Source organism: Centruroides sculpturatus, unplaced genomic scaffold, assembly GCF_000671375.1.
Source record: "Centruroides sculpturatus isolate CEXI.00-Female unplaced genomic scaffold, Cexi_2.0 scaffold30, whole genome shotgun sequence".
Lineage (NCBI taxonomy): Eukaryota > Metazoa > Arthropoda > Arachnida > Scorpiones > Buthidae > Centruroides > Centruroides sculpturatus.
The window spans coordinates 35,964-46,817 of NW_019384755.1; the positions used below are offsets into that span (position 1 = coordinate 35,964).

Below are 10,854 nucleotides of genomic sequence, written 5' to 3' on the forward strand. Positions count from 1 at the left end.
GGACGTATCTGGAGCGAAGACTTAACTAAGATTTTATTAGTTAAGTCTTCCCCAAACGACGGGGACGGCGGGTGTTCGAGGTCGGAGGGGCAGAATTCACCTTAAGTAACGGTAAAATAAAAACCGTATTACAAATTTGTTTATTTTAATTTACTGTCGTTAGGTTTATCTCCAAGTGTCCAGGAGATTAAATCGGGGGAAGAACGGGGCATCCTGATTTTGCCAAAGTCCATATCTTCCCCAGAGTCCCACTTCAACCAGAATAATTTGAAGCGGATCGACTAAAAATTGAAGAACGGAGAGACAAACATTACATTACATAGAAACCTTCTAATAGTTCCCACCGTCTTCAGTCTTCGGCCTCCGTCGCCTTCCCCCGAATCAAAATTTTACTCTTCGCTCAGCTAAGTCGTCGTTTTAATCGGAAAAACGGGAGGGAAGGTCGGCAGTTTCCGGGCTTTTTCCGAAGGAGCGCGTGGTAAAAATAAGAAATCTGCCACCTACGATTTCTAGAGAGTTTTTCGATTTGTTTCCGGATAAAAAGTTGGGCCATCAATAGTGGACTTTTTCTAGAAGAACGTAAATCGGAATTTCTGCGGTCGCAATCGTTTCTTTCGCGGTTTAGACGAGCGACGAGAGGAGACCGACGAAAAGTTGACGGTGACAGGTGAAACTGGAAATCTTTCTCGTTGTCCTTCCCTTCTTTTTGTTTAGACGGAGAAACCCTCTACGGATTAATTAATAAACCGGTAAAGAAAAGTCCGGGTGGCCAAATCCCCGGTTCCCGTAGCCCGAACGATTACTATTTCTTACGCTGGACCTAAGTACCGTGACGGGATTAGGTTTAATTGGTGTTTTTTCTACCCGTCTACCCTCCTACCTTCTTTCCGTTTGACCCGTTTTCTACCACTCCGACCGGATGCGATTTATCGCCCGTTCGAGCGTCGCTAATTTTCTCGTCGCTCCGGTTTCGACGTCGCTTCGGATCTGCCGCCTTTCCTTTTGCAAGTGTAATAATCGCTCTCCCACCGCCGTCGACGTTGAGTCGGATAAACCGACCCCACTTCCTTCCATTCCTCTATTTCGGACCTAATTGATTACAGTATTACCATAAACGTTCGCGTCTCTTCTTTATTCCAAAAGGACGGGAGAAGAGAAAGACCCATACGACGATTTACCATGGATTCGTCCCTAATATCTCTCGTTAGTACCGACGCCATACCGGAACACCTCCCGAATTAAAAAGTTTTCTTTCCTTTCGCCTGGTTTTATTTCTAGGATTTTAATTTTACCCTTGGAGGCCGGCGTGGCCCGGAGATAAAAACGCTCGACCTTCGACCCCTCCGACCGCCGACCGATAACGAACGTCGAACGTATCGGCGGCGATAAGCGGACGACGCCCGAATCGGAGCGACGAAAGCGCCACCCGCGGCGCGAAAGGTCCAATTTAGAAAAGTCGCTTCCGAAATGGACGGACAAAAAAAAAAACAGAACGACGGAGGAAGAAAAAATTCCATTATGAAAAAAGAGTTTCGTCCGTGGAATTTCGTCCGGGCGCCGTCTCTTTCGGGAGTCGTCGTCGTCGTCGTCGTCGATAGGCAAACGAGGGCGGGTGACGTCGCCGAGTCGGCGCGCCGCAGACGGGACTCGGCCGACGTTTAAAGGCAGGGGGAGGCGCGCGCTTCCTCCGTTTGCCGGGAGTTTCGGAATGGCGGAGGGTGAGTAGCTCGTTCGTCCCGACGACCGTCTCAGCTCGGGATTCTCTTCTTTCGGCCTCCTCCGACGGTCGTCGCTCCTCGCTTGCGCTTCTCGACTCGACGATTGGTCTCGGTCGTAGCCGCGGACTCCGCGCTTCCAGTCGGACCGACCGCGACCTTCGACCCGGTCCTCGGCCGGCCGCGCGCCGTCGGGGGAATCGAAACTCGAAAAGATGCGGACGAACGTGGGTCGACGACGAAAGGGCGTCGGTAGCGGTACGGCCGGGATATTTCTGGCGACGACCGGGCAAACTCTCAACTGGGTCGGCTAAAATAGAAGAGCGCTTCCTTTATTTTCTCTCTTCGTCTCCCTCCGCGCCGTTTCCTCCCCCGGCGCCGTTGCAGCCGCTGCCGGAACCCGATAATCCGGAAGAAAACCCTTTCGACTCATCGCCGTTTACTTCCGTCCGCCCGTCCTCGACTATCGCCGCCGCCCGCTCATCCCATCGGTCTACGGTGACGCGGACGGCGCGTCTCTTTCGCTCGGCGCCGCGCGCCCACCCGACTTTCTAACGTGGTCGTCCGCCGTATTCCAGATCAAGCGTACGTGACACTGGCCACCGACGACACCTACGGCCTGGGCGCTCTGGTTCTGGCCCATTCTCTAAAACGCTTCACCAACAGAAAACTGGTGGTTCTGGTCTCTCCCAACGTCACTCCTCACATGAGGTAAGTTTCCTTCCGCGCGCTTCTCCGTCTTTCTTTTCCCATCTTTACGTCCCTCCTTCGATAGATCTCAGCTAAGTTCGGTTTTCGACGAAGTGCGAGAAGTAAACGTACTGGACAGCAAAGATGAAGCTCGTCTGGCTCTGATGGCCCGTCCCGAATTGGGCGTGACGCTGACCAAGATCCATTGCTGGTGTCTGACGCACTACTCCAAAGCAGTCTTCCTCGACGCCGACACCTTGGTGAGTGAATTTTTGGCCGTCTTCTTCCTCCCCGCGACCAAACTTTAAGAAAGTCTCTTTTCAGGTAGTGCAAAACTGCGACGAGTTGTTTGATCGCGAGGAACTGTCCGCGGTGGCCGACGTTGGTTGGCCCGACTGCTTCAATTCCGGGGTCTTCGTCTTCCGACCCTCCGAAGAGACCTTTCGAGCTCTGTTAAACCACGCCAGAGAGCACGGCAGCTTCGACGGTAAACCATCATTTTCCTTTCGTTTGTTACTTTTTTTCGCCTTTCTCAATCCTCGTTTTTGTGTAGGAGGCGACCAGGGACTTTTAAACAGTTATTTTAGCGACTGGCGAACGAAAGACATCTCTCGACATCTCTCCTTCATTTATAACATGAATTCCAAAGCGGATCGACTAAAAATTGAAGAGAACGGAGAGACAAACATTACATTACATAGAAACCTTCTAATAGTTCCCACCGTCTTCAGTCTTCGGCCTCCGTCGCCTTCCCCCGAATCAAAATTTTACTCTTCGCTCAGCTAAGTCGTCGTTTTAATCGGAAAAACGGGAGGGAAGGTCGGCAGTTTCCGGGCTTTTTCCGAAGGAGCGCGTGGTAAAAATAAGAAATCTGCCACCTACGATTTCTAGAGAGTTTTTCGATTTGTTTCCGGATAAAAAGTTGGGCCATCAATAGTGGACTTTTTCTAGAAGAACGTAAATCGGAATTTCTGCGGTCGCAATCGTTTCTTTCGCGGTTTAGACGAGCGACGAGAGGAGACCGACGAAAAGTTGACGGTGACAGGTGAAACTGGAAATCTTTCTCGTTGTCCTTCCCTTCTTTTTGTTTAGACGGAGAAACCCTCTACGGATTAATTAATAAACCGGTAAAGAAAAGTCCGGGTGGCCAAATCCCCGGTTCCCGTAGCCCGAACGATTACTATTTCTTACGCTGGACCTAAGTACCGTGACGGGATTAGGTTTAATTGGTGTTTTTTCTACCCGTCTACCCTCCTACCTTCTTTCCGTTTGACCCGTTTTCTACCACTCCGACCGGATGCGATTTATCGCCCGTTCGAGCGTCGCTAATTTTCTCGTCGCTCCGGTTTCGACGTCGCTTCGGATCTGCCGCCTTTCCTTTTGCAAGTGTAATAATCGCTCTCCCACCGCCGTCGACGTTGAGTCGGATAAACCGACCCCACTTCCTTCCATTCCTCTATTTCGGACCTAATTGATTACAGTATTACCATAAACGTTCGCGTCTCTTCTTTATTCCAAAAGGACGGGAGAAGAGAAAGACCCATACGACGATTTACCATGGATTCGTCCCTAATATCTCTCGTTAGTACCGACGCCATACCGGAACACCTCCCGAATTAAAAAGTTTTCTTTCCTTTCGCCTGGTTTTATTTCTAGGATTTTAATTTTACCCTTGGAGGCCGGCGTGGCCCGGAGATAAAAACGCTCGACCTTCGACCCCTCCGACCGCCGACCGATAACGAACGTCGAACGTATCGGCGGCGATAAGCGGACGACGCCCGAATCGGAGCGACGAAAGCGCCACCCGCGGCGCGAAAGGTCCAATTTAGAAAAGTCGCTTCCGAAATGGACGGACAAAAAAAAAAAACAGAACGACGGAGGAAGAAAAAATTCCATTATGAAAAAAGAGTTTCGTCCGTGGAATTTCGTCCGGGCGCCGTCTCTTTCGGGAGTCGTCGTCGTCGTCGTCGTCGATAGGCAAACGAGGGCGGGTGACGTCGCCGAGTCGGCGCGCCGCAGACGGGACTCGGCCGACGTTTAAAGGCAGGGGGAGGCGCGCGCTTCCTCCGTTTGCCGGGAGTTTCGGAATGGCGGAGGGTGAGTAGCTCGTTCGTCCCGACGACCGTCTCAGCTCGGGATTCTCTTCTTTCGGCCTCCTCCGACGGTCGTCGCTCCTCGCTTGCGCTTCTCGACTCGACGATTGGTCTCGGTCGTAGCCGCGGACTCCGCGCTTCCAGTCGGACCGACCGCGACCTTCGACCCGGTCCTCGGCCGGCCGCGCGCCGTCGGGGGAATCGAAACTCGAAAAGATGCGGACGAACGTGGGTCGACGACGAAAGGGCGTCGGTAGCGGTACGGCCGGGATATTTCTGGCGACGACCGGGCAAACTCTCAACTGGGTCGGCTAAAATAGAAGAGCGCTTCCTTTATTTTCTCTCTTCGTCTCCCTCCGCGCCGTTTCCTCCCCCGGCGCCGTTGCAGCCGCTGCCGGAACCCGATAATCCGGAAGAAAACCCTTTCGACTCATCGCCGTTTACTTCCGTCCGCCCGTCCTCGACTATCGCCGCCGCCCGCTCATCCCATCGGTCTACGGTGACGCGGACGGCGCGTCTCTTTCGCTCGGCGCCGCGCGCCCGCCCGACTTTCTAACGTGGTCGTCCGCCGTATTCCAGATCAAGCGTACGTGACACTGGCCACCGACGACACCTACGGCCTGGGCGCTCTGGTTCTGGCCCATTCTCTAAAACGCTTCACCAACAGAAAACTGGTGGTTCTGGTCTCTCCCAACGTCACTCCTCACATGAGGTAAGTTTCCTTCCGCGCGCTTCTCCGTCTTTCTTTTCCCATCTTTACGTCCCTCCTTCGATAGATCTCAGCTAAGTTCGGTTTTCGACGAAGTGCGAGAAGTAAACGTACTGGACAGCAAAGATGAAGCTCGTCTGGCTCTGATGGCCCGTCCCGAATTGGGCGTGACGCTGACCAAGATCCATTGCTGGGGTCTGACGCACTACTCCAAAGCAGTCTTCCTCGACGCCGACACCTTGGTGAGTGAATTTTTGGCCGTCTTCTTCCTCCCCGCGACCAAACTTTAAGAAAGTCTCTTTTCAGGTAGTGCAAAACTGCGACGAGTTGTTTGATCGCGAGGAACTGTCCGCGGTGGCCGACGTTGGTTGGCCCGACTGCTTCAATTCCGGGGTCTTCGTCTTCCGACCCTCCGAAGAGACCTTTCGAGCTCTGTTAAACCACGCCAGAGAGCACGGCAGCTTCGACGGTAAACCATCATTTTCCTTTCGTTTGTTACTTTCTTTCGCCTTTCTCAATCCTCGTTTTTGTGTAGGAGGCGACCAGGGACTTTTAAACAGTTATTTTAGCGACTGGCGAACGAAAGACATCTCTCGACATCTCTCCTTCATTTATAACATGAATTCCAATGCCAGCTACACCTATCTTCCCGCCTACAAACAGTAAGTAGATGCGACGTTCCTTCTCTCCTACCCGGCTCTTAACTCTTCTCTCTTTTTGCAGATTCGGCAGCGACGTCAAGATAATTCATTTCCTGGGCCCCGTCAAACCCTGGATGCACCGTTACCACCCCGGAACGGGCCGACTGGACGTATTCGGAGACTGCAGACACCTAGAGGAGCATCTACGTCTGTGGTGGAACATCTTCGCCACTCAGGTCCAGCCTTTCTTGCAGCCCGACTGCGTGAGTAGGGGGACGAGCGGATAGAAGGGTCCTCCGCCCACCGTTTCTAACTCTCTTGTATTTTCAGGCTGGTTTGGCAGGCGCTCTGTCTCGCGTCAGTTTGGAAGAAGGCGAAGGTCGGACGCCCGAGACGGCCGCGTCGTCTCAGGCCAGGAGACACGCTTGGGAGAGGGGTCAGATAGACTATTTGGGCAGCGACGCCTTCAGTAACATCGAGCGCAAACTGGACGCCGCCATCGACGGAGTGTGAAGATCCGAAACCGCCCCGAGATAAGTTTTAGGCAACGATCGAACCGAACCCAACGTCCGGTTTTTCACGCGCTTTTTCCAGTTTCCAAAAAGGATCTTTTCTTCTTTTTTTACGGTAACAATGTGTAGCCGCCATTAACAGTGTTTTGAGAAGTAACTTAACGAGGATATTAAATTATGATTGTCGACCTCGTCCTTTCTCTGCTTCTTCTGCTTTCTTCGCACAAAACACCACCTCCCCGAAATCGACTTTACACTCCAACTTAATTATTGCCAAAACAATTTTTAATTTGTTGGACCTGTATCGGAATCGAAAGTATAAGTTTTCCTACCGTAAAGGCGGAGCGTGGAGATTTCCGCATCGTCCGTAAACAAAACTAAATTAAACCTACAAAGCGGAAGCTCGACGGTGACGACGAATACCGGAAGCGTGTCATACCCCACCGGTACCGAACGTCTGTCTTTAAAACAATGGTTACGAACATCAAAAGACAATCGCGGGTTGTCCGTTTTCTGCGTATTTTTATCTCTCGGTACAGGTAAACCATTCGAAGGCATTTTCGGCTCGACACGACTCTTTTAACGGGCCGGAGTCGAATTGTTTTCGTTCATACTCTCCACAATAGGCCGAAGATTTGTCAGGCTTCGTCTCGATTGATGACTTACCATTGCGTTACGACTACGAATTTGCCCGGAAGCTCGTCGGTATCTTTCCTCCACCGGAAGTGCGGAAACCGGTGGAAATACGAACCGTTTACTCGACGATTACTTCCCCGTCCGCAACGTTTTCGCCTTTAATTCTCTGCCGGTGGGCCCGGGTGTCGAGTCTTCGGCCCTACTCCCGTCGGGAACGTTTAGCCTACGCAGCCGAAGCGTAATTTTCCATCGGCCGTTTAAACCGGCCGATGGAAAATTACGGTAACTACGTAAAAACGGTAACTAACTAACTACGGTAACAACGGTAACTAACTAACTACGGTAACAACGGTAAATTACGGTAACTACGTAAAAACGGTAACTAACTAACTACGAAAAAAACGGTAACTACGTTACGTAGCGAACTACGTAACGTAGTTACCGTTTTTTTCGTAGTTATGTAGCGAACTACGTAACGTAGTTACGTAGTTCGCTACATAACTACATAACTACGTAACTACATAACATAGTTCGTAGTTACGTTACGTAGCTACGAACTACGTAACGTAGTTACGTAGTTCGTAGCTACGTAACGTAACTACGTAACTACGTTAAACCGTTCGTCCTTCGGTACGTCGGTCGCCCGAAAGGATTGCTGCGGTGTGGCGAATTGGGCGAGGACGAACGAACGTCAGAAAATTGGCGACCGGGAAGCGTTAATCGTTCGAAAATTAGCCAACGTTTTTGGTGTCCCGACGACGTAGACTATTACCGGAAGACAGCGTTAAGTAATAAACAAAATAGTGCGAGACTGATAAAACGAAAACCTGCCAAAGAAAACAAAACAAAAAATCGTAGAAGGTGAGAAAGAAGAAGAATTCAAGAAGTTTGCAGGGAATGTATCAAGTATAACTAAAACCTTGCATATTAATTAGGGATATAAACGAAATGTGGTATTGTTATATTTGAATGAGGAATAACTAACTGGCAAATGCCGAATTCGGTACATTTAAGTTACGAACGATACGACAAACACATTCTCCGGGGGGGACGAGTTGCGTACTCAATTCATTTCCATAAAAAAGTCTTAAAATCGCCCGAGGGAGGAATTATGGCAATGGCAACTACCCCATAGAATGACGGAAATTACTTTTAAAAACGTCCCGGGCAAAACAGTTTACGTATTTCAGAAATTTTACAACTTTTACAATTACCATGTATATTTTCGTACTTTTATTTGTAATTTCGCGTACATTTAGAGAATAGAATTTCGGTCTTCTTCATCTTCACCACACGCGCGGGCCGTCTCCGATTTGGCCATCGACCACCCGGCCAAATAAATACGTTATTCCGAGAATAACTCTCGACGAAAGAGTTAAAGCGGTTACAAATTATAAAAGAAAAGATAGACGACGGGTTGCGCCGCACGCGTTAATCGGAAGAGAAGCGCCGCGCGGCTAATTCTAAGGGAAAACGGACGACGCAGGGGCGCGTCCGAAGGTACAAAAACCCATCCCTACCCTCGGAGTTAAGCTTTTTGCCATTTTATAATTATAAAACATTTTATATTTTTAATTAAAAAGTAAAAATATCGTAAAGGATTGCGCCAAATGTAATTTCGAATGCTGTTGCCGGGAAAGTTACGCAACTTGTCGTTTAGATTTTTTTGAGATTGCATTTAGATTCGCAACAAAATTAAATTATCTTGGCTTCTCTAATAGACTCATTTTGAGTTTATTGTGTTTAAAATCCGTTAAGGGTATGAATTATTCGAGCCCGTAGGTTTATCTTGACAAAATTAATTTTTGTACGTGTCGGCGTGCTTCACGAAGTCCAGGTTTGTGGATATTGTGACTATTATCGGGCGCAGATCTGCGGATCAATACAAAAACAATGTTAAAATTACCGAACGTTTAAAGTTTCGACAGAGAGATTTCACGTCGGTATGCAAAAGAATGAAATTTATTGTAAGACCACAAATCCCCGAATTTCGTTGGCAGATTTCCGAGAACGATCTATATCCGTGCTGGGTGTGGAAAGCCGAACGAATTCAAAACCGTGTCCATTGTTAAGCATTGTTGTCGAGCTATAGTTTAATTTTTATTTTATTACCATAGTGCACGTTTGTGTCAATTAATTTGATAGCCGATCCGACACCTTCTACGTAAGAGTTCGAGTAATAAAAATTTCGAAATCAAAGTAAACGCATTATTCTCAATGTACAGTATTTATTATTTGCAATTTATACAAATTAATTAAAACAGACTAAAGAATAGACGACAGACTTTTGATATCGCCGAGAATCTCCCGGAACCAACTCTTTGCAAGATTCTTTTCTTTTACATCACTTCTCAAATCTTCTTGTAAATGCTAAATATACCAATTTTTTATTATCTGCGAAAGTTTAGTTCGATGCAATTTTGTTTCTAAAAACATTACCTCGACCATGATCTTTTATAACCTCACTTAAATGATAAATGAGCATTATTGAACAATGACAAGTAACCACTACTGCCAATTTAATTTTAGCTTTTTTGATACAGTAGAACCTCGAAAACTCGTCCCTCGATAACTTAGCACTCCGGATAACTGGTCCACACCTTGGCAGGGCGAAAAAATCCTTAGTTAATTAATTTTCATTATAGACAGCTTTATAAAAGTATAAAAGCTCTCATAAAGTATTTTTCTGAGGTCTGTCTTATCAGGTAAATTACTGTACACAGTGTATTCATTAATTTTCATTTTCATGTAGTGGCTCTATGCCTTCATAAAGGACGTACTTTTCCTTTGTTTAAGGGTATTTGGGCAGTTTATTCTCTGTTATATTCTGTACAAGTAAATACTGTACAAGTACAGCACAGTATTTTCTGAGGAAATACTCGTACTTATTTTTTTTTAACCCCATTCCCGATAACTCGGCATTTTCACAAACTCGGCCACCCTTCGGTCCACATTAGGTCGAGTTTTCGAGGTTCTACTGTATTTTCTTCGGAATCTTACTTTTGTTAGTCATAAAAAAAAAACGCTAGAACACTATTATTTAACCCAGTAATGTTAAATTTGTGCTTAGAAGAAGGTTCGTGTTGAGCAAAATTGTATAGTTCTCCTTTCACTGTGGAAGAACAGAGTTTACAGAAATCATCCTCACTATTATTTGGCGCTTTCTGAATGTTTTTTCTCCGATTCATTTTGTATTTACGGTCGTGATCGTATAAAGGCTTCCATTTTGACATTTTTAAAAATAAAGGGTTAAAAGTTTAAAGTCTTTTAGTTCTTACCTGGACCGTCATGTCTCGATGTGTTACATCTGCGGCCCGTATCCGTAGAAATATTAATTAATTCCACTGTGTCAGAATCTCAAACTTTTTATCTACGACCCCTTCTTCCAACAAAAGAATTTTTAAACCCATTTTATATTGAAGAAGTTTTACAACTCTTCTTCTTAATACACTGTGCAAAACAAAAGTATGAAAAACATGTGCCTTGTAATCGAGAAGATACAGTAATATAAATAATATAAACATTACCGAAAATTTAGCTGAGAAAAAAGAAATGCAATAAATAGAGTTCTAATAAAGATAGAACGTCTCTTAGCTTTGGAATATACAGTAGAGCATCGATTTTCCGAATCAATTGGGGACTGGGGTTGTCCGGATAACTGATATTTCGGATAACTGATTAACGTACGAAAAAATAGTTTAACATATCCGATGTCGAAATTTTTCTCCGTTGCGTGTCGCTTCGCGTTGAATTTTCGTCGATGTTAAGCCTAGCAAAGACTATTGTATCGTTAAAAATTATTTTTTTATTTTGTACAAACAAAATAAATATATTGAAAAATATAAAAATAATAAAAAA

General features: G+C 46.8%; 1 protein-coding gene across 3 annotated transcripts; it reads left to right on the forward strand.

The window, feature by feature from the left end:
* Positions 1–1,579: 1,579 nt before the first annotated feature.
* LOC111628697 (glycogenin-1-like) lies at positions 1,580–6,555 on the forward strand. 3 transcript variants are annotated; one of them, XM_023372531.1, is made up of 8 exons: positions 1,580–1,718; positions 2,294–2,426; positions 2,491–2,665; positions 2,730–2,892; positions 2,959–3,041; positions 5,826–5,869; positions 5,931–6,111; positions 6,179–6,555. In XM_023372531.1, exons 1-8 carry the CDS (start codon positions 1,709–1,711, stop codon positions 6,359–6,361), a joined length of 972 nt encoding a protein of 323 aa, XP_023228299.1. In that variant the 5' UTR covers positions 1,580–1,708; the 3' UTR covers positions 6,362–6,555. The 3 variants fall into 3 exon arrangements, with proteins under 3 accessions (XP_023228299.1, XP_023228298.1, XP_023228297.1); XM_023372530.1 differs by having other exon boundaries at positions 2,959–3,021; positions 5,806–5,869; XM_023372529.1 differs by lacking the exons at positions 1,580–1,718; positions 2,294–2,426; positions 2,491–2,665; positions 2,730–2,892; positions 2,959–3,041 and adding exons at positions 4,365–4,502; positions 5,078–5,210; positions 5,275–5,449; positions 5,514–5,676 and having other exon boundaries at positions 5,743–5,869.
* Positions 6,556–10,854: the final 4,299 nt, after the last annotated feature.

Bases quoted from the DNA above. Each gene is read 5' to 3' on its own strand.
- LOC111628697 (XM_023372531.1), top strand. The intron at 2,666-2,729 runs GTGAGTGAATTT...GTCTCTTTTCAG, and splicing joins TCCTCGACGCCGACACCTTG to GTAGTGCAAAACTGCGACGA. The intron at 3,042-5,825 runs ATGAATTCCAAA...TTCATTTATAAC, and splicing joins ATCTCTCCTTCATTTATAAC to ATGAATTCCAATGCCAGCTA.